General features: G+C 34.0%; 1 protein-coding gene across 2 annotated transcripts in view; it reads right to left on the bottom strand.

The window, feature by feature from the left end:
• Positions 1-1,671: 1,671 nt before the first annotated feature.
• The window catches only part of LOC120348781 (growth factor receptor-bound protein 14-like), a 31,707-nt gene continuing 8,479 nt past the window's right edge, over positions 1,672-24,899 (bottom strand). The window contains exons 1-6 of one of the 2 annotated variants that reach the window (XM_039424398.1): positions 24,085-24,102; positions 21,953-22,192; positions 19,995-20,081; positions 12,849-12,959; positions 7,438-7,589; positions 1,672-6,260 (exon numbers count right to left, since the gene is read on the bottom strand). In XM_039424398.1, the coding sequence (XP_039280332.1) occupies positions 5,969-6,260; positions 7,438-7,589; positions 12,849-12,959; positions 19,995-20,081; positions 21,953-22,192; positions 24,085-24,087 (885 nt within the window). In that variant the 5' untranslated portion in view covers positions 24,088-24,102 and the 3' untranslated portion in view covers positions 1,672-5,968. Of the gene's footprint in view, positions 6,261-7,437; positions 7,590-12,848; positions 12,960-19,994; positions 20,082-21,952; positions 22,193-24,084; positions 24,103-24,899 lie in introns of those variants that run through there. The other variant, XM_039424399.1, reaches the window with a different exon arrangement.

Below are 24,899 nucleotides of genomic sequence, written 5' to 3'. Positions count from 1 at the left end.
TCAACAAACATGTTAGCCGAACATGTATGTCGAACATTTGTTCAGTTTGGACACGGCTTTACCTTTCATTACCCGCTAATAAGCTTTCCTTTTACAGGATGATAAGATGAATTTATTGTATAATTTCCATCATAAGTAGATTCTCTTTAAGATTTATTTTCAAGAATTAAAATAATGAGAAAAATGTAACCAGAAATATATTTTCGGGGCCATATATCGTAGCCTACCGTTCATTAATTTACAAGCAGCCAAATGATGCAAATATAAAGTAACTATTTATTATTAAATACCGTACTAAAGAATATGATCTCTTATCAATATGTAATAGTTGTTATAGCTATCTTGGAGTAAGAAAATAAATAAATTGATTAGTAATTGTAGATAAATTAGAACTGAATACTAGTCAAGATTATGAATAATAATACTGATTTGTAAGAAATATACTTCATAATAAACATAATAAACACCATGATCAATCTGTATAATATTATAGTTATTGTATTGGGTATTTATTCTTCTAAATAATTTATATTATAAATGATAACAGGAAACATATATAAACTAAAATATTCAATGAGGATACTTACAAATAATGTAATAAATAGAGTGAAATAAATGAGAAAAATATAACGACACAAAGAATGTGATTGTCTAGAAAAGTAAAAATAAAATATTTGATTTAAATAATATTAGACACCAAAAAAATGAATAAACATATATTGAGTATCATAGGAAACCTAATATGAAATGTGCTTATAATTACAATTCGATGCAGAATAACAAATAACAAATGAATTCTCAAACAAATGAAGTTGGGAATAAGATAATTATAAATTCTATTATTAGTAACAATAAAAACCTATACTATAACTACTTATCTACCGAACAAACTAAAATTATTATTTTGAACAAGGATAATAACTTGGAACCTTATTTATACAATTAAAACTTTATAATTTGCTAAATCAATTAATTCAATGATGTAATGTACATTTTTAAACATTACTCATTCACTGAAGAATTTTAGGAATTTTGGTTAACTTAGTGAATTGGATGCATTGTAGGCATAATGAAAATTTAATTGTAAATTCTTAGAAATAAAGAGCACACATTTCAACTATCAGGGGTTGCACAATATTTTTATATATTTGATATTAATTTGAGTCTAGATTAGGAATAGTTGAAATGTACTTAAACTTATAACAAAATATCATAATTGAAGTACTCAACGTGGAATATAAATTATTTAGTATTGTGAAGGAACTCAGGATATAAGTGATTAGATGATGAAAATCTCTTACAACTAATTCAAACGATTAACTACATAAAGTTATAGAAATAATGCATGTTGATCATCATTTAAGAAGAATACTGTGCAGAAAAAAATACACTGACATTTCGATAACTATCCTAAGATCAATACTGTACATAAACACGGGTAAAAATAGATGGCTGTTCAGATTCAAATCAACCCTCTTAATTGATTCTAGATGGTGAATTCTCTCAAGCCTGGTCATTTCGATTATTCCAAATACAATTGATTCACTTCTTATAATTGAATTAAATTATCAACAAGTAGAATATGCATTATGAATTCTTCTTTTGTGACTTTCTGTGGCTCAAAGTACTTGAGTTTCTCACCCAGTGGTGGATGGAAATGACTAAAAATCCTGCACCATGAGATGGGCCCTGGATTTAATTGTTTCAAATGACAGCAAGAAGACATCTTACTGTGCGATACCTGTAGTACAAATTGGTACCTTATAAGGATTATATTTTTTTCTCGTTCAGGCTTGCTGGACTTAGGTCAACCATTTGAAAAAGTTACAATTAGAATATGAGTTGAAAGTAAAGTAAATTTCAAATCATTTCAAGTGATTTATTAATACGTATACACTAAAAGCGAGGATACAGAAGTATTGGATTCAGTAGTTAAATGTCTAAAATTAACAATACATGTAGAGAAATAAAATGTCATAAACGATTTTGGTCTCAACTTAGATAATAGGAACAAATGCATGAGATTACTAGCAGATAATAGAAATAAAATTCAATAACAAAATTTCATAAATACAAAAATAATCTATCAAATCAATTACTTATTGATAGACAATATTCGTATACAATTAATAAGTTAGAAGTAGTCGGCTTCCAATGTTTGGCTTTGAAGTAATATTCACAATTGGATTGAAATACCTTTAGGAGAACCAAACTCAAAATGTTTCACACAACTATAAGTAAGAACACCATTATTACTATTACTTAATAAGTAGGTGTACTATTATTATTATTATCATCAATAATATTATATTAGCATTATATGGAAACGTATTATTGTAGTGAATGATATTAGTAGGGAGTTTGTAAACACTCTGCCTCTTATGCCTCCTAACATACCTATAACTACAGACTCCTTTATATACAGCATGTTTCAAAATATCTATTGGTCCGCCTGAAAGAATACATTTCTTATTTTAATTGAGTGTAAAATCGTATGTAAAGGAGTCTGTATGCATACTCAAATAGTTTTGTAAAAAATTAGCTTGGAGCTCCTCAAGGTCTTTCAAGCCAATTCAAAAGTATATTATTATTATTATTAGATATGATGTTTAACTTGACAATAATTAGTTTAATAAATATTCATTCACCTTATCACTAATAATCATAGACATCAATCACTCTTCTGAAATGTATGAAACAATCATTTAGAAATTCAGAATGAAACGTAAGCCAAAAAAAAAAAAAACACTAACATATTCGTCTTACACTACTGTATACCACTCTCATTCAAATTTTTCAAAACGAAGACTTAGAATTTATTCAGAATAAAATTTTTGGTTCTGCTCAGTCCGTTTGAATTTTCATGCACTTCATATTAGTCTTGATGATTGGTTTCTATCTTAAATATTGGACAAGCAAACTACTTTCTATAATAAATCACAATAAATTTATAATAAGACTTCCACGCTTTTAAAAGTGATGTATTCAGTAAAGTTTACTGTTTTCTTGTTCTGCCAATGAATCAATATTACTGAGAAGTACTGTGATTGTTTTGGCAGAGCCTTGGAATCAAGATCAATAAAAATAATCTTCTTTCAATATTTATGAAAATAAATCTCAATTGGAAGTAATTAAAATATGATTCCATGGAAAAAGCGCGCATAAAAATTGTTCAACCAGTTATCTAAAAATGTTTCCAGCTCTAAATAATGTCTACAGCTACTTTTATTTTGTTCAAAGTTCAACTATAAGTTTGGAAGAAAATTTTCAATAATGAGGATCCCAGGATCATACATCCCCCCACCCTATAGAGTTTAGTCCCCAATTAACTTGTCAAATGCACCTCAATTGGCCTAGTTTGTTAATCAAAACATGGATATCATCAACAAAATAGTGAAGGATACTGCAATTTAATTAAATTTAAGCGACTTTAATTAGATTGAGAGAACTATTCTCAAAACTTTACACCTAGAAATATTAAAATTTATCAATATTGTCAAATCAAAACTGAGCTATCACTCATTAACAGTAAAAAAGACATGTATTGCTTTTAATTTGACACAATGACAGTTGAACACACTGCAATTCAAAATTTTATCGATATAATTGATTATTATTTATATTATCAATAAGAATTTTGGATTATTTACAATAAGGCTACACCTGTGTAATATATAATTGATTTAGAGAATTCAACTTGTATTAATAAGCAGACTACTAAAATGAATATTACATTGAATTTTGTCAAAATTCTTATTACTTCATAATATTCTCCATTTCTTGAAGTTATCAAATTATTTTCCCAAAACATCACTTAGTGTGCCCCCAAAGTTCATTCACATGAATGCATTATGCTGATGTGATACTATTAACAATGATAATAATTCAAGTGACAGGGCACAACAAAAATAGACTTCCGATCATTTATTAGAACATTACAAAAAGAGATTCAAGATCGGAAGCAAAGCTTCTAAAAACCCAACCCAATTTGATGAAAAGATGTATATATGGGCCTGATATTCTCGAATATTTCAAGTTATTAACCTGTAAAATAGATCCATGTCACTGTATGGAATAGCCACAATATAAATAAACTGTGGAGAAAAGTAGTGTAGAATCTCAAGAGAAATAAAAACGATCGTGATGTTTTGCCCTTTTCATTTCCATTTTTAGATTATTTAAAAAAATATTCAGCTGGAGTATAAGCAGAAAAATTCAGTTTTCATGAAACTGATAAAACTATCGCGTAATTGAAAAAATATATTTATTATGAAAATATTGTAAAATTAAAATGCTTTTCCAGAAAGCTTGTACAAAAATGTGATGGTGGCGTAAAAACATAAACCTATAATATTATTGTGAAATTGAAGTAACAGGTACTGAAGAGTCAGTCATTCCATATGTATCACAACCTGAGTTATTGAAATATTTCTTAGATATTTACTTTATATACTGTACAATATTTCAATAAAAATACTTGTACATCTCATTCTTAGTGCATTTCAAAAGAGTTCAGTCATGATGTTGAGAAGGTACATTTCATGAAGCGTTAATCATTCGAGTAAAATAGAGTGAGATTTTAAGATTAAACACTTATTTCCTAAACAAAAAAATTACCTAATTTGAAACCTTAAAATTATCTTAACAACTATAAATCAATTATATTAACACGTAATCCATCTGACACATTTATTTAAGCCCACAAGTTAATAAATCGTCGTCAAAACTTCCACCACGTTATCATTCATCAGAGCTACATAATAATGTCATCTCAATTCCACCCAAAAGAAAGTAGAATAAAGTAGCGGATAAAATACATTTATATATTATTAAAATTGAATAAACGATAAAATTTGTTATTAAAATTGTCTACAATTATCAACTAACATAAAACACATTTCTAGTTGAGATGAGATAATCAATTAATCTAAAGAACAATTAGCTAACATTGGAAACAAAGTTCCCTTTATGTTGAAAATACATTTATTGAATGAATACGTCATTTTTAGTTGTGATAGTCTCATTCAAAACACGTATGATCTATTAGAAATCATATATCAATCTGGACAACAATTAGCTAACGTTGAAGACAGAATTTACTACATATTGGACAATTATAGAGTAAAAAATAAATATAAAAAGTGGGACAGTCAAAATAGTACATAAAATAGTGGCGTTTGATGGTCCCACTTTGTATATATTGTAGTAGTCTAAAATACGTCATTGTGCTATAAAAAATTCAATCTCAATCTGTACAACAAAGATGAAAACAGAATCTACTATATGGAGACTGAAACACAAAAAATGAATTAATCGAAACATATTTTGTAGTTCAAGTCTCAACTTACATCAATATTAGGATCATCTACTCACATCATTCAATCAGATAAAACACGTCTGTCCTAGTAGAAATCATAAACAGATGGTTCAGTCACGAGAAAAAGGTTGAATATGCAGTGGTCTAGAGACGGCCGAGCTTTTTCTGGTGACTGAAACATTCTTATACTGTAATTGAAAACTGTTCTAGTAGAATTCATACCTTAACCTATACAAAATCAGCTGTAGATGGTTCAGTGATGAGAAAATGGTTGTAATTGTAGCGGATTTAAGGCTGCCGACCTTTTTGTTGCTTACTGAACCATCTAAACAGTGTTTCTGAAATATACCGACACATTTCGTGAATGCTTTCCTTACATCAAAATAATGATTTTTCACCAAGATTTGATAAAAATGTGTAATCTTCTGCAATTATTATCTCGGTAAAAAGCATTAAAGGTGCCATGTTTACTAGAACCTTTTCCTCAATTTTGACGTATGGAAAGTACTCATGAAATTTGTCGGTCTCATTCAGAAACATTCTGTATATCATTAAAACTGTTCTAGTAGAAATGAAGCTTGACCTAGTCAAAACGATCCATCATTGAATTTGTTGTAGTAGAAATGAATCAATGTAGTAGAGCGGCGCCATTCATTGATCGCGCCTTGGGGGGGCAGCGGCCTCGTGGCGATGGTCTCCGGATGCCGTCCGGACAATATGATGAGTTAGCCGGGTAGGCAGAGAGCCGCAGTTCAACTGGTAGAACTCGACCAATTGCAACAGGTCGTAGAACCGCGTGTTATTGTTGTCGAGTGTGTAGCAGTCATTGGGAACATCATCGACCGACACCGCGCTGATCATTTGGTGAAACACCCTCGAGTTGAAGCTGTAGCTCAGGACATAACATCCTGGAGTTCTGCGACTTTCTCGCACCACAAAGACCCTGCACCACAACAAACAACAAATCAACAATCCACTTTCCTTGCTCATATGCACAAACTACGTTTACACTAAACAACTTATGATTGTAGATATAGTTGCATTTATCATTTGCACTTCATTTGGGGTTTAAACAAACTGCTGACATTTCTTAGTTTGATCCGAGTATCTGCATAAGGATTTTGATCGTTTCAAGGAGAAATCAGCAGTAATCAATTGAATAACAAAATTATTGTGAAATTCATTGCTCTTCAGTTACAATCAAACAGCGAGCGCAGTATTGCGGGTTGCCTATGCCCTGCCATGCGATGCGGGAGCAGAATGTAATAAATAATAGAAAAAAGAGAAAATATCGAAACCTCAGCTGTGCACAGCTATTCTACCGGCTTTCATGGAAAAAAGGTATTACGATGTTGAAATATCGTAATACATTGTTTTCAAAAGTCAAATCGGTTTTAGCCATGTTGTGGCTCAACTAGCATATGTATAGTCTTGTGCGCTATCCAATATTGATTTCAGAACAGTTGTTACTCACAATAATTATTATTCTGTAATACTTGGAGAGCCATGAAAAGCTGAAATTGGGGGTACCTCAATTTTTTTGGAAAAAATACTTTCCTTATCTATGATAAAAAAAACTGTTGACAATCTAGTCCACTCACATTAAATACGCACTTGTTCGCATATTTTAGAATACACGAAAATAATTTCAGTAAAGCGAACTATTTAGGTATTGGATTTGATACAATATTCACCACACATATCACCATTCATATCACCCATAACTTATTGAATACTGTACCAGGCCTCATATGAATAATTTTTATTGGTTCTTGCAAGGGTGCAGAATATGTCCAAAGGAGGTTCAGGGAAAATCCATGCTCAAAAACTTATTTATTACTTCATACTGTATCGAATATACACAATTAAAAACTGTATGTATAATTCAAAGTCTTGAGGATTTTGGCCATTTATAAGAAATAATTGTCGTAATTCTGTACACCTTACCACGAGGAAAATTTGACATCTTGAATTTATATTCGTGTAAAATGTTTGGGTCTAGGAATTTGATGCACCTCTAATTATACTTTTATAATTATCATACACTTACAATAGGCTAACAGGACTAAAAAGTCACTCTACTGCCATTAGAACTGATGGGTATTGTGAGAATGACTTACCCGTTGATGGAGCCATGCCTGCTGATGAGATCGGTGGCTAGGTTGCGCGCCATGCAGCTGTGGAACCACGGTTGAGTGACGTGCAGACCTGCCGAGAGGTTGGCTCTCGCCCTAGCGTTCAACTGCGCAGGAGAATTCGGCTGAGGTTGCTTCTGCAAATGTCGTCAATTAGTAACTAAGTTGCCGCCATTCACATCCATACATCATGGATGTATTACTTTGAAAATTTATAATAATTTATTAAAGATTGAAAAATGTGAAGATTTCATTTATAAATTTAAAGAAAGGTATTGCTAATAATGTTTTGTCACTTGTTTTAATTTATTAATTATAATATATAAAAAATTACTAATTTATAATAAACTAGCAAGTAACACGTGCTCCGCAAGGGTCTGTTCAAATGGATTTAGTTTTTTATACTTCCATGCTGATATTGAAAGTATAAACAACTACTGTAGTAATTTACAATAGAAAAACGATTTAATTAGGTTTTTATCTTACGTAAATTTTGTATCACTAACTGAATAAATTTGTTCTTATTATTAAGATTATAATTAATTATTATTATTGATTAACAAAAATGAAAATATGCCTATAACCATACTCGTATAACCATAACATCTTTATAATAAGAGAGAGTAGGGTTGTGTTTGTTCGTGTGTTCGTTTGTTCGCATCAAAACATGTCAACTTGTGGATTGTATACCGGAAAAACGGGAATGATTTAGATCTCCAAATTTTGTACATAGATTCTGAAAATATCAATCTCGTGCACCTCGAAGCCAAAATTTCAATTTCCCTTTTAGATTTTTCAGAATTAATGTTCAAAGTTCATCAATGTACATACGATTTCATAAAAAATAACCAAATCATATGATGTAATAACCAAATCATCATTTCCTTTATTATAGTACAGAACTGGCTTCAACACGTATACACGTGTACAGGATAGGAAAATTATGTCTGACGCATCATCACATCTGAACTACTGGACTGATTTACTTGAAAAGTTGCATATAAATTCTTAATCAACCGAAGATTCTTTTAAGCCTATTTTCAATTCTAGATTTCATTATGTCAAGTTTTAAAATAGACCCTTGCGAAGCACGGGTTACCTGCTAGTAAAGAATATTTATCAAAAATTTCAAGTTGGTATCAGACGTGATGATGTGTCAAAATTTGTATTTCGTATCCCGTACATGTATAAGACTATTACTTCCTTTATATATAAAATAGAGGAAGAAGATATAGAAGAATATAGAAAGAAAAAGAATAAGAAGATAGAAGATAAAACCGTTAAATACACTATTTTATTTATAATCACTCTCAACCAAAGCTTGACGAATTGAAAACTTGACGAACTGAAAGCTTCACAAACTGGAATTAAGCCCATATCCATCTACGAAAATTCAAGAATCTTTATGCAAAATTTCAAGTTAGTAAGATCAGTAGTTAAGGTGAGATGATGCGTTATCGTTTATTGGTATGATAAAAATATTTAAGCAAAATTTCAAGTTAATCAGTTCAGTAGTTCAGATGTGATAATGCGTCATTCGTGTATTTGCTATTAGCCAATTCTTTTATTACTTTCCTTGCCCTATTACCATAGGTAAGGAAAGTATTGCTGTCCAAAAAAATTAATTATTTTCCATGCCCTATTACCATGGGTAAGGAAAGTATTGCTTTCCAAAAAAATTAAGGTACCCTAATTTCAAGTTTTCTATACGGTACGTTTCAAGGTCACCTGAGTCCAAAAACATAATTTTTGTGTGTTTCTGTGTGTGTGTATATGTGTGAATATTTGTGTGTATGTCTGTGAACACGATAACTCCATTCCTAATTAACCGATTGACTCGAAATTGTAAGCTTAAGGTCCTTATACCATGAGGATCCGACAATAAGAAATTCAATTCAAGATGGCAGAAAAAATGGCGGATGATTACTAAAAAACCATGTTTTTCTCGAAATCGGCTCTAACGATTTTCTTCAAATTCATACCCTGGACTAGCCATCAGGCTCGCTTCGCTCGCCATATCCGTCTAGCCTACTGGATCGTCCAAAAATGAGATCAGCGGGATCGCTTCGCTCGCCTGCATTTTTCATTCCATCAGAAAGTCAAAGTACTGAGAAAACGCAGAAAATCAGAGTACTACGTTGGAAAAACGCTGATTTTGGGCGTATCTTTGATACGTTTGACTTTGATTTCAGTCACCTCATCACAAAATTTTTAGACCCTAGCTAAACCTCTGTACCAAATTTGAACATTTTCTGTCTATTACTTGATGAAAGAACTGAGAAAACGCAAAAAACCGATAACTTTGGACGTATCTTTGGCGTTATTTCAAATTCCTTCTACAACAACATTATTACACTCTAGCTTAGCTTCTGTACTAAATTTGAACAATTTCTGTTCATTTGTTCTTAAAAAATCTGAGAAAACGCTAAAAACGCTGGAAAAACGCAGATTTTGGGCGTATCTTTGGAAATTTTTCCAAATCCGTTCTTAGTGCGCCTCTAAAAAGCCAACTGAACATACCTACCAAATTTGAACGTTTTTGGTCCGGTAGATTTTTAGTTCTGTCTAAAGAGAGTGAGAGAGTCAGTCAGTCAGTCAGTGAGTGAGTGCCATTTCGCTTTTAGATATACAGAGTGTCCCACCAAGGTTGGAACAGCCGTTGGCCATAGATTCTACTCGACATTTCTGACAAAAAATGTTTAGTAAAATTTTTCCCTATCGACCTTAGTTTTCGAGATATAACGATTTTTCGATATTTTCAGAATATGCCTACTTCCGGTTATTAAATATTCAATAACTCAAAAACTATTTTTCTCGATTTTTCTCCGGGTAATTATAGTGGTTTCAATATTTCAAAAACTTTTCCATTTCATAAGCTTTCGAATGAGTAATTCGAAAAGGTAAGTTTCATGATAAAGTGTTCAAAACTTTAAACTGGAATGAACACCTTCAAATTGAGGATATTCACAAATTCACAATGCATCAAGTGGTGATCCTAAAGGGGTGAAATCACCTGATTATTGCATTATTTTCTGTAGCACATAGCCTAAATCCTATATAAAATATTAATCATACAATTATACAAGATCCAACAACATTTATTCATAGAATAATAATTCAAAGTAGATGAATGACAGAATTAAAAAAACTGATGGCAATCATTCAGATGGTAATCAAGTTACATTTTATCATACTCACTGCTTACAGGAATTCAAGATAGTCTCAATTTCTGTTCATGCAACTTCTGCTGCGTTTCATCAAGCTTCGAGTTTCTCTTCTCAATTCGTTGGGCCGTGTCTTCACTACTTCTACGTCAATCGAATTCTGAGAATCAGTTCCTCCCTGGTCTCTACAGGTTCTCTGTAAACTTTACTTTTCACAACCCCCCAAAAGTAGAAGTCTATTGGAGTAAGATCAGGTGAGCGTGATGGCCAACTTACGGGTCCACCTCGGCCAATCCACCGCCCAGCATAATTTATTGTTATCAAGCCACCCACGGATGTTTCTAGCGAGGGAATGAGGGAGGCAGCCATCCAACTGGAGCCACATATTATGCCTCAAATTGAGACATATTATGCCTCAAATTCCATCAATTCGTGAAGCTCATTGACCAGAAAGTCCATATAAACTTCACCATTTATTCTTGCAGGGAAAATGAAAATGGAAGGTCCATGTGTATTGTGGAAATTTACAGCACCAGTTCTTGTGAACGTACTTTTATCTGTGATCTGTCAATAAATATATAGGTGCGTACAGATACACGCGCCTCCAACACGCTCCGCCATCGCTCCACGCACGCCCCGCACACGTTACGGGAGATATTAGCTCTTCTCGCGTTCCACTCTTGCTCCCCGGTCGATCATCAATCGATCTGCTCGAGTGACTTTCGATTGCGTAGCAGAGCGAAAGTCTGTACGCACCTTAAGAAACACAATCTTGTGCTAAGATCCAACGGCAAAACTGCATCCTTGTAACAGTATCAGGTTCATTCAACTTTTGAACTGGGTACCTATCATGAAATGATCGAAAGTTATTCTTCTTCGATATTCTTCGAACTATTCTTGAAGCATCCAACATCCCAGCTGCCCACAGGATGCTGGATCGAGGATTCTGCTCGAAATACTTTAGAATAAGATTCTCAAAAGCTTCAGAAATTAAGACGAGTCTTTCGTACTCTGAAACTGATCCTAGACCCTTACCATCTGTCAATGTTAAACGTGTTATGAGATGGGTGTTTTCGGTCAGGAAAACGTCTTCTGTAAACTCCCTCTGCTTCTCTTGGATTGCATCCACACTCTCCATACACCAATAACATGTTCAAGTACTCAATCAAAGTAAATTTCATGATAATGAATATGAAGACTTATCTACTAGACAAAGTTGATACATATCATGCCAATCAACTGGAAAGCACACTGAAAACTATACTGAAAATAGACTGAAACTTTAAAACACTTTATGTTATTTTATTCGGGATTTATGGTACAGGAAATAATGCAAGTTATTGAAAAAGTCATATCATTGTAGATTGTTGAAATGTTGATAAAAACTTGTGAATATTGTCACAGAAATACAGGTGATTTCACACCTTTAGGATCACCACTTGATGCATTGTGAATTTCCATAATTTGAACACTTTATCATGGAACTTACCTTTTCGAATTTATACTCATTCGAAAGCTTATGTAATATTGAAACCACTATAATTACCCGGAGAAAAATAGGTTTGAAATTTGACTTTGAATTTGAAGAATAGCCTTTTTTCAAGTTTAAGCCCTAATAAAAAACTACAACATATCTAACAACAGATAAAATTACATTAATCTTGTTTGAAATGTTTTTCTCTTTCCAACAATACCCTTGAAATTGAAATTCGACCAGTAGTTTTCGAGTTAGAGTATTTAATAACCGGAAGTGGGCATATTCTGAAAATATCGAAAAATCGTTATATCTCGAAAACTAAGGTCGATAGGAAAAAGTTTACTGAACATTTTTTGTCAGAAATGTCGAGTAGAATCTATTGTCAACGGCTGTTAAAACCTTGGTGGGACACTCTGTATATAGATAACTATTTATAAGTTGACTATAGCTAATGAGTCTCATTCCTGGAAAATTGCAGAAGCTCCGTAATATTCTTGAGAAAAATGGATTTTGTTGAATTTCTATCACGATTTTCTCAAAAATGACTTGACCGATTTTTGGCAAATTCTTAGCCTGTATAGTTATTTATAATATGATAGAAGATGATGTGGTATGTTGGGCTTGGCTTATTGAGAGGGAAGTTGGCAAAATAACCTTAATGGATTGGATATGTCTGTTCAAAATGCTCTTGTGTCGATGTGTGGTTATTCAATCTGTATTTTTACATTCAAGTTTTGTGTTTTATTACAGCTCACCTTAGATTGGCTCCCTTCACCCTTTTTCACCCTCTCGGCCTCGACCGGATCAGCTATTATCACTCCGGTCGGACCCGTGAAATCCATCGCTACACGAGACCGGACACTCTCCTAAAGCACACAACATAACTATTAATAGATTTCATTCCAAGTTTGTACAAGTACATAGCTACACATATTATTCATCTAAAACTTCGATAGGCCTATTCTGTTTTGTTGAACTCAAGTTTTCAATCAATTCTAAATAAGATTCACTGTCATCAAACAATAGGGAGCCATAAAATAAGTCAAGATATTTATTTTTTACTAGCGTTGCTGAGTTAAACTCTCTGCAACTGAGCAGAATTGTACAATTTTGCAGCAGTAATTGAGAAAAAGAATACAATTAGATTAAGATTACAACGGAATAGATAAGAATTTATGTTTTGTCGCGGTTGATGCCATCAACCAGCTGGCAATGATGGAAGAATTCGAATGTCATCGTGCTAAGCTTGACTCGATCGAGACTTGACCACTCCCATGTTAAATCAAGGTCGATTGCAAGCGTGACCTAAACTAAAAGCAAAACATCCGTTTGACCGTTCTGCGTTCTGTTCTTACCCATAGGTTTCATCTAGTTGAACATATACAAAATTAGAATGGATTTCCTATTGTAGCAAAGGTGATGTTAAAAAAGGTAACAACACACATTTTGAATTGAATTGAGAGAATTTCAAGTGAAATCTTTGTTTCTCAAGGTTGGCCAATTTTCTTGACACTACCACCCTCTTGTTCCAGCAGGTACTCAAGGGTAGCTAGTAAGAGAGAAAGTGAGTGTGAGAGAGAGATTAGATTTCTTTATCTAAGTATGTTACAATAGAGAGAGTGAGAGAGAGAGAGAGAGAGAGAGAGAGAGAGAGAGAGAGAGAGAGAGAGACTAGCGTAGTGTCGAAAAGCAAGTGGACCCTGTGAGCTTCAGAAAAACACTGTCCTGTGGTCAAATACACTATGGAATTTTGGGAAACGGAAAGAAGCTAGGACAATGGCTTGAGAGAATGTTGTCAGAAAAATGCTGCTGGCTGATGTTCATTGTTTTGAAGTTTCTTTATATACAAACTGAAGTAGTGTTCACACAAAAGTTGTCCGCAAATAGTTTTCCACCAAGGAGTTGTAAATTTTCTGTAAAAAAAACAGACTGCTGTATAGAGCAATGAGTGGAAAACTTGATGCCAAATAATTGGTGAAGTTGGAGAGTTGAATTGGGCATGAGCAGTAGTGTTGAGAATGTGACTGTCTGTTTCAAGAGCCTCGTTGAAGGCCGCCAGGGATTCATGTAGTGGCAGTGACATAATAGCTGATGAGTGGTGAGCTCAAGTGCAACGGCAGTATTACTAACTTTCTGAAAAAGACACGTAGTGATTTTGTTGATCGGCCATCAAATCAAAAACGTGACACAAATCACAGAAAAGCAATACCTTCTACAAGTTGCTACTGATTTTGAGCGCAGCAGCAAGTTTTCCACATTTTGTTAACTTCCTTCTTTGATCTTTACCGACACTGAGTGTCAAACAAAAAGATTTCCTCAGGTTGACGACAAAACATTGCAGTATTTTCTTAGAAATTTACAACAAACTGTCGCAATTTGTTGAAAGCTCCGTGAAGTGTTGGTTTGTGTGTTTTTTAGATAACTATGTTCAACGATAACTTTCGATTGTAAACCAATGTAAACTCTAAGGTTCAGATCGACCTTGACGGGCCAATCACTCTCTTCTAACATTAGCCAAGAGGGGCCAGACCACCACAAATCATGATTAATTATTTCAGAAGGGGATACCTCTCGAAATGGGATCAGCTGGGTTTGAATTTCCTGCCACGTGTAACCAGTCGTTGATAGGACAGTCTTGAATTTTCGTAACTCGATTAGCGACGAAAGATTGCCATCTAGATGGACAGCCCCTGATCCAATGTAAGACAACAGTTGAATCCGATAATGCAACAACGCGAGTCACGTGACAACGAAGGCTCAAAACAGAGACAACAACCTGTATTAATTCAGCGAGCAAGAGCGCCGCGCATAATTCAAGCCTAGGTATGAATAAGTCTTAGATGGCGCGACTTTTGATTTAGCGCACAACAATGTGATAGTTGCAGGTGCATATCCATTTGAGATTTTATGTAGATCACACCACCATAACCTAAAGTCGATGCATCACAGAAACCAATGACAGTAATTTTCGAATCATTCATCACTCCTAAATGACGTGGTATGAAGAGATTGGACAATAAAGGGAACTCCTTCTGACATGTCTCCCATTGAAGCGCAATAGAGGGAGGTACTGAATCGTCCCATCAAGACCAGCATTCCATAATTGTTTAATTAAACATTTAAGAAACAAAGTTAGGGGTGACAAGAGTCCCAAAGGATCGAAAATGCGTGCTACTACCGATAAAATGTGACGTTTGGTAGGAACAGACTGATTAGGATTCACTGAAAAACAAAACGAATCACTACCAGGTTGCCATTTCAAACCTAGGACAGCCAACAAATTCCCATCTCGAAATCTTTAGACAAGGCCGATTTTTCATCTTCCGAGAAATCACTCATCAATTCAGGTGAATTGGAACTCCATTTAGTAAGTTCGAATCCGCCTCTCTCGAACAATTCTTTAGCCTGACTACAAAGACGATTTGCTTCACCTAAAGAAGACACACTTGTCACAAATCACCATAAACATGTCACTCGGAATACGAGCTTTAGCATCAGGGAAATTTTCACCTTCTTCTTGAACAAGTTGATGGACAGTTCTGAGAGCTAGAAACGGTGACTCACTCAGACCAAATACGACAGTTTTTAATTCAAAAATTTGTATGGGATCATTGGACGAAAATCTCCATAACAAACGCTGAAATTTGCGACACGATTCATCGACAAGAGTCTGTCTATACATCTGCTTTATATCAGCAGTTACAGCGATAGAAAATAACCGAAAATTGACTAACAGAACGAAAATATCCGTTTGCAACTTGGGGCCGATATGAAGTATATCATTCAATGATACTCCAGTAGTAGTTTTCGCGCCTGCGTCAAAGACAATACGCAAAGGCGTTGATTGACTCTGAGTTTTGATTACAGCATGATGAGGTATAAAATAACCACTTTTATCACTCTGATTTTTTATCAATTCCATGTGTCCTTGTTTGAGATAATCCAAGAGGACATCGTGATACACTAAACGCATGTTTGGATCACGTGCCAGTCGTTTCTCCAAACTGATGAGTCGACGTTCTGACATAGCATAAGAATCACCAAGACAATCAGGGAATTTTGAAAACGATAATGAGACAACGAATCTACCCGAATTTTCACGACGAACGGACGATGCAAAATCCTTCTCGCATTCCAACTCATCAGCAGTGAGTTGTTTTCCTACATCTGGAACGCTTTCCACTTCCCAAAATTTTCGAACTAACTTATCCAACGGTGATGTTAGACAAGTCATCAAACACGTTGAATTTTCTGAAGATTGAGTTAAAATAGCTCTACCCATCAAAATATAACCGAAAACACTTTCCAAGGCCATCAAATAATTCGAATCAATTTCCACACGACCATTTCGGAAAATATAGGGCACTAATTCAGCTCCTATAATAGCGTCAATTTCGCTGGGAATGTGATAACTTTCATCAGCAAGTCGAAGACCAAACAAATTTGATAATTTAGAATTATCATTTTACTAGTGGGAAGCTGTTCCATGATTTTTTCGACAACTAATGGTTCAATGGAAAATTTAACACTAGAATCGAGTCGAGATTGAAGCGTGACAAAAGTACGACCAAAAACTGATTGCGAATTTCCGCCAAAACCATTCACAATTAATTGGAAAGGAGAAATCGATAGTTGCAATTTACGACAAAGTTTACGAGTAATGAAATGACTTTGACTAGCTGAATCAACTAAAACTCTTATTTTGTGCAATCTACCTCTCTTATCAGGTACCTCGACTTGAGCAGTTGATAGTAGAACACTATACGGTGCCGACTTCGAATCGATAGAACAACAGGTAATAGTATTATTTTCTACCTTTTTCGCATCCGAATTTGATGACGAATTTGAAGCATTTCCGAAATGTAAAAGCGAATTATGCTTCTGACTACATTCCTCGCAGTTGGAAGAAGTACAATCTTTACTATGATGGGCTGGCGAGAAACATTTCAAACAGCAACCCTTCTCCTTACCAAAACGAAAACTGTCCCAAGGTGATAACTGACGAAAAAGACGACAATTGATCAATTTATGATTTGTCATCGAACATTTCAGACATTCTGATATTTTTACCGGTGATTTGGTCACTTGCGAATTCGATTGAACAACCAACACTTTGGATTTTGGTATTGGTTTCACTACTGGCTTGCATTGTTTAGACGATTCGTCATGCGGTAACGATTTAATCTGCCTTTCGATGAATGAAACAAAATCAGTATATGTGGGATCATCCTTAGTATGAACTGAAGCTTCAAATGCCTTTCGAGAAACAGGATCTAAAATTTTCAACGCTTGGAACAGAAATATTGCATCAGATACATCTTCACCTCGTAGGCGTTTTTAAAGCAGTAATTGAACCACAGAACTGATCGACTATAGAAACTAAACCTGCACGAGACTCAGATTTTAGACAATTGAATTCGAAAATTTGTTTCAAGTACACATTTGAGAGTGAGCGGGGGTCATTGAACCGCTTGATTAATGCATCCCAAATAATTTCATAATTATTAGCAATAGGTGGTAGATGACGTGAAATATTAGCCGCTTCTCCAGATAGTTTGGACACCAGATATTGGACCTTTTGTTGATTTGGAATCGATTTGTTGTCATGAATCATGCATTTAAACATTTCGTAGAATACCGCCCATTTTGATTGATCTCCGTCGAACACAGGAATTTCAATTTTCGGTAAAATATTAGACGAATCCTTATTGGAAGATACAGGTTGAGCCGGGGTAGAAACACTAGGTACAACCTGACTGCGTTTTTTTTCAATTCACTAGCAATTGCTTCCATATGTTCGAACATTTCCATATGTGAACTACTAAATTTGGGTACAAATTCCGGGTCTTTTTCCATTTCAAGCTCTGTATTTCCATTTCAACAGCTTCATAATCCTGAACAGTTTTAAGAGTGGAACTATAGAGAATTAGAAATTGTTTAGCACTAGCTTCTTCTTTTAAAGCCTTTTTCGACAAATCGAAAGTACGTTGAATACGATAGAAATATTGCTCAAGTTTAGCTCGTTTGAGCTTTAACTTCTTTTCACTCATGATTGGATATTGGAAAGGTCTTAATGATTTTCATTTACTAATTTTCGAATAAAATTACGAATGCAACAATGAACGATTTCATTGATGATTCAAGCAAGCAAAATGATAATGTTAGTACAAATGAACAGAGAAAGCTCAATAGACGAAGCAAGCTAAGCGATAACGTTATCAGCATTGCAAAGTAACGGTTCCGATCGGACAATAGAGATAAGAGTGAACCAACTTGATCGGCTCAATTCATAATGTACAAACAGTTTGAACCCTAGCATGCACAAACGATTTACAATAAATTGGATAAGTGCTTGCCAAATATTTGAATAAAAAATAGCCAATAAAATTCGGCCTGGATGACCAATGTAAACTCTAAGGTTCAACTTTACGAAATTTATTTGATTTTAAATTGGTAATCAATAATTTTGATGTAAAGTGGACTGTATTGAATAGAAAAGAAACAAGTGATATCTCTACAGAAACAAGTACATGCAATGAATATATAAAAGAACAACTCACCGAAAATCTGCAGAGTACCTAATGTAATATTTATATTATTGAGCTTACAACTCCCAGGTAAGGTATTCAAGGGTAGCTAGTAAGAGAGAAAGTGAGTGTGAGAGAGAGATTAGATTTCTTTATTTATGTATGTTACAATAGAGAGAGAGAGAGAGAGAGAGAGAGAGAGAGAGAGAGAGAGAGAGAGAGAGAGAGAGAGACAGCAAGTGGACCCTGTGAGCTTCAGAAAAACACTGTCCTGTGGTCAAATACACTATGGAATTTTGGGAAACGGAAAGAAGCTAGGACAATGGCTTGAGAGAATGTTGTCAGAAAAATGCTGCTGGCAGACGTTCATTGTTTTGAAGTTTTTTTATATACAAACTGAAGTAGTGTTCACACCAAAGTTGTCCGCAAATAGTTTTCCACCAAAAAGTTGTAAATTTTCTGTAAAAAAAACAGATTGCTGTATAGAGCAATGAAGTGGAAAACTTGATGCCAGATAATTGGTGAAGTTGGGGAGTTGAATTGGGCATGAGCATTAGTGTTGAGAATGTGGCTGCCTGTTTCAAGAGCCTCGTTGAAGGCAGCCAGGGATTCATGTAGTGGCAGTGACATAATAGCTGATGAGTGGTGAGCTCAAATGCAACGGCAGTATTACTAACTTTCTGAAAAAGACACGTAGTGATTTTGTTGATCGGCCATCAAATCAAAAACGTGACACAAATCACAGAGAAGCAATACCTTTTACAAGTTGCTACTCATTTTGAGCGCAGCAGCAAGTTTTCCACATTTTGTTAACTTCCTTCTTTGATCTTTACCGACACTGAGTGTCAAACAAAAAGATTTCCTCAGGTTGACGACAAAACATTGCAGTATTTTCTTAGAAATTTACAACAAACTGTCGCAATTTGTTGAAAGCTCCGTGAAGTGTTGGTTTGTGTGTTTTTTAGATAACTATGTTCAACGATAACTTTCGATTGCCTTCATCAATCAACTTTAATAATAAATATTATTTGTTATCATACAGATCGAGTACGTTACCCTTCAAAATTGACTCAATCCTTCTCCCTTTTTGAGGATGTAACAGGATAACATTGGAAGTGCATGAGGAAAAAATATTGTAATAATTCATCATTACGAATCAGCTGTAGGTAGACTATTGATTGCATGCAATCAATTCTACTTTAATATTTCTCTTGACTTTCCACTGCTTTAAATAAAACAGCTGACATTACCAAAGGCATTTTGAGCCAGTTCTTGGGGGGCTCTTTAGTCCGAAAAATCGTTTTACACGACATAATTTTCTATCATTCGCCTGGATACGATAATGTTAAAGTGAGTACGATTCTTAGTACTTACTCTTGAAATAGAATGACTACTATATTGATTAGTCTCCACGGTTTTAGTCTTGTAGGCTCTGTAATTATCTCGTAATTGCTTTCCATACTGTAACAAAAACAAACACAAAATCCATTAGAATAGTAGAAGAATTGAAAAAATGAAATTTCTTTAACCATACAATGAAGTCGATGATGAAGAGAGCATAGGAAAATCTATTGAATAATTTGCCAAGCAAAGAATGACTGACACGTTACGATAGTACTGTGATATTGATTTTGGTCATGACTTCAGATCCGGAAAAATGAATCTACATATCACAATTATCAATAATTATTGAGCGAATAAGCTTCAAAATAAAATATAAATGTTTCTGAGAAAGATAATATAGTAAGTAATTTATCAAAAGATAGATATGGAAAAGCCATCAATCATTCTTGTTTCCTAGCTAAACAAGCATTGTTATTGGACATTGATTACTGTGAAGGTTTGAAATGATTGGTGAAGCTGTAACATTTAAGCAATTGCTGCACTGCTCGCCAGCAGGTGCATTGAGCAAATTGCGCTAATTTAGTAGTTTGGAGTTTGCGATTCGTACAGCTCAACTATGCGTTATTGCACAACTTAATTTCATGTTATTAGGATGAGAAGTGAGAAGGTAATTGATTAATTGTGATATGATAGTGGTGTTCACGAAATGAGGAACAATCAATACAACTTCATAGCAGATTTTGTTAGATTCCCTCCAAACTACAGAATGCACCAATTCAGATTGTTATTTTAGTGTGTGATGTATTAATAATTTTCTTGATAATTTAAATTATTAATTAGAATGGATTATTCTATCATTGTTGAATAATTTATCACCTTATAAATCTACTTTATTAACTTGTAAGATTTAGGATCGTACTTCTAAACGTTTTCTACCTAACTTGCCTAGCATTCAATAGAAAGAGTCAATCAATACTTCTTGATAGCTAGGCAACCAAAACGTCCTAAGTTCATTCTAAGGATTGGTTATAAATACGATCCTTAATAATGGGTTTATTCAATTAATTCAATTTTATTCAAATATGAGGTAATTAATTTTATTCTTCTTTCTTGGTTACTATAACAAAGATATAGTTTACTGTAAACAACATATCAAGACTCAAGTTTGATTTTAGGAGTTTTGGCTGCAAAGGATGTTGTTCCCATTTCATACAAATGCATATGAAAAAATAAGACGAACAAACTGAGTACATATTAATTTAGCTACTGAATCTCTACAAGAATTAATTCGAAATGAGCTTCTAAATCTCCATTTCTCCCAAAGCTGAATTATCAGTTTAATATCAAGACCCGGGGCTTGCAGACTAGAATCACTTGCAGGATGTAATAATAATTATTACAAATTATTGTTTCAAGATATTTTTCCGATGAGATTTTCTTCAAAATCGTTGTTTACGATTTTCCCAGTTTCTTCCCTACAGACAGAAGGATATATTATGTATATAAGAATATCCTGAATAATTTTTATTGTAAATTTTTATTCTTGTAATATTTTTTGGAAAATAAAATTCGATTGTTGGATGTTACACTAGAATTAGATTTCCTTCAAACTATCAACATTGCTTATAAATAGACTAGTAGCAATACGTTTTCTATTCAAATAGTTTTGACAGCTTCAAGTGATTCCCACTATAGAAAGCTCGCCTCAATTGATTTAACAAACAACTCCAGACCACAAAAAGTGAAAGAATTATGAACATATTTCGTGGATGACATTTTGAAAACTCTAGCAATTATTTGATACTCTGTGAGAACTTGATTGTAAACTTATAGGCCTACTCGTTGAATGATTAATCTTTCTAACATATATTGTGTTCATTCCTACCTCCTAGTATTCTATTTATATTGTGTATTTGCATTTTGTGTTGCACTTTGTTTTTGCATTTGTGTTGTTTGAATTTAAATTTGGATAATATTGGAGAAATTACCTTGGCAAGTCTCATTGCAACTATCCAGCAGTCGCGCGCCGTGTTTGAATCGCAAGACATGGAAAACAGTGCGCCGCCTGATTCTGCATCTAATCGTTTGTTCGTTGAACGCAGGATTATTCCAAAATCGGACGGAGCGCGCTGATAGTGTCTTGCGTTGAGCGTCGAATAGATGTTGAAATCGCTTATCATTCCAATCGTATGCACACTACCCCATACTTGTGCAATTTTTTCAGGAATCTGCAACAAACACAGAGAAACCTGCCTTCATTTGCCATATTTGATATACGATGAAAAAGTTGCAAAATAAATCTTCAATTATTTTTATAAGCTATGTGTTATTATTGAAAATATTGGGGGATAAACGAAATTATAAAAACTCTTTATGAGTTTGAGTTTACTCTTGAAGAGTTATGATACTCCTCGTTAATATCTGGTACTCAAAAATCAATCGGAGATGTGTATTGGAGAAATTATTTTTTCTTCGCGTAGTACGACTTCATTTTTACTCATTAACCGTTGGAATATATAAATATATATATATTTAAAACTATGTATTATCTGAAAATGTATATAATATACTTATTTAATCAACCTCAATTTCAAATTTGATAGCTGTACAATGACATTCAATTGAACTCATTAATACACTTGTGCAAGAAAAGGGTGTGAGCCCTAGCCTTTCCATCTCTATCACGATCAACCTGCGGAAAATCATCCTACTTTGGTGGCTCGGAGTCCTATTTCCTTATTCCGGAAAACTCTCCTTTTTCTGACGGCAGGGCCGGCCATCACCACTCTTACGAGCAGTGGTATACTAGTAGTTCTGTGAACAGTAGACCTCACGCAGTTTTGTCATCCACAAGTATCTGATGTCACCTGTTCTAGTTGATTCAATTGAATCACAATTCCCAGTTGAATCATAATTATTTACTCTTAAAAACTGTTATTTGTTTTCTCCAAGATCCAAAACTCACTTATGTTAATAAACTCAGTTCACGTTTGAATTTGTATCCCATATAATGATTTATCCAGTTTGTATCCCGTTATGGAGGGAATTCCTTTTCTTTTCATATTATTCTCAAAATGAAAAATTTCAAAAAACCTTGTGTATACATCGACGTGCAGTTGAAAATGGAATATTCCTGCCAAATCTCATCGAATTCTATCAACGCGTTTGGCCGTAATCGCGTTACATACAGACAGACAAAAGCAACTCGAGTTGAAACATAGACCTCCCTACGTTCGGTCAATTTTAAATAATTGTTCAGTAATAAACAGAATAATGGAAATGACACCTATGTTAAAGTCTATTATTTATATTATATTGGAACAATGGAATAACCCGCTAATGCGAATATTAATTATTGTTTTATCAACTTTAATTTCAAATTTGATACTGTTCAATGACATTCAATTGGCACCGTCTAATGAATTACCAAGGAGCATGAAAACTGTAGTCTAATGGTTCTACAGTAATAAGATACAGCTGATGAAAACTGAATGATTTGGATGGGTTCACATTAACTTCATAATGTGATTGGAATGAATTAAAAGGGTGTAGATGCCTTTTTTATGACTATAATATTATGACTGAATATTCTTATATTATGATTGTTTATTATGTTATTTATTCTACCTATGAGTGTATGAATTTGTGTTTCTCTGACTAAACCAACGTTATACTTAACAATGAGTTAATAACAACTACAATTCATTTAAAATTGAGTATTTTCTTACACAGGAATCTACCAACCAATTTTGAAGATATTCAACAATAACTGAAAATCATCAACAGTTTTAGTTGGGCGAAAGATTCGGTTTACGTTCAGATTCAGTGAATGACCTACGTTATCAAAATCAGTTTGCAGCTCACGAAGTGACCGAGAGTCAGTTCTCTCGGTTGTGAATTTGAGCGGTTTTGAAACAAGTGCAAACGGTGGGGGGGATGGGTTAGGTTAGGTTGGGCGAGTGGTCGTGATCGTCATCCACGTAATAGCAGTCATCGGGACAGACGGACGGACGCATTGCGTTCAGCAGAGAGAAAGAGAGAGGGACTTCAATTAATATGAAGAGGAGAAAAGAGAAGATGATAGAGGAGAACCGGTTCGCCATTTTCAGCAACTACCTACCATTAAGGCCAACAGGTGGCTTCTCCTCCTCCTCCTCCTCCTGCTCCTTTTTCTCCTCCTCTTCCTCTACTCGTGTACTTGCGTGTGCTCACGTTGTCGCTTACGTGCAATAGCAAGCATATAATCAGAGAGAGAAAATATGATAAGAGCACTTCCTCTGAACTCACATACGAATTTGCATGATAACTAGTATGCGAGTTTCTCCATCTTTCCATTGGATATTGAGTGCATAATGCATCAGTAATTTTCTGAATAAAATTTGTTCTAGATTGAGTTATGCATCTTGGCCAGATGGACTTTTTCTGCCTTTTCGTATCTTGATACTATCATCGAAAAGTAGTGTAATATTGTATCATAATATATGATACAATAAATATTATTTTATAATACGAAATACAATAATATTCTATTCTATAAATAAAATATAAGTTAATGATAGAATTATATCCTAATAATTAATTGAGTGTAATCCTAGCAAATGAAAGCAGTTCAAGTAAAACATGTCAATATATAAATTTTCATCATATAAGTTTCACATCCGTTCCTGGTTTCGATACTACATTAATGTAACTGAATGTGAACTCAACAAATGAATGAAGGTTCAGTTAAACAAGATGAATTCATAATTTTCTTACTGAAATTGATCAGTTTCTCTCATATAGAAGAATAAAATGGCATAAAAATGGACTTGCAATTATAAGGCCGCTCCGTCATTGCGAGTTGGGAGGGAAATATTATTGCACAACACATACAATTGTATTTCATGGAACTTTTGTATTAGAACAGATAAATAAATTTCTTATGCTATTCCAATA

Source organism: Nilaparvata lugens, chromosome 3 (genome assembly GCF_014356525.2).
Source record: "Nilaparvata lugens isolate BPH chromosome 3, ASM1435652v1, whole genome shotgun sequence".
Lineage (NCBI taxonomy): Eukaryota > Metazoa > Arthropoda > Insecta > Hemiptera > Delphacidae > Nilaparvata > Nilaparvata lugens.
The sequence above is the reverse complement of the archived record's forward strand: the minus strand, read 5'-3'. Positions and strand labels throughout refer to the sequence as shown.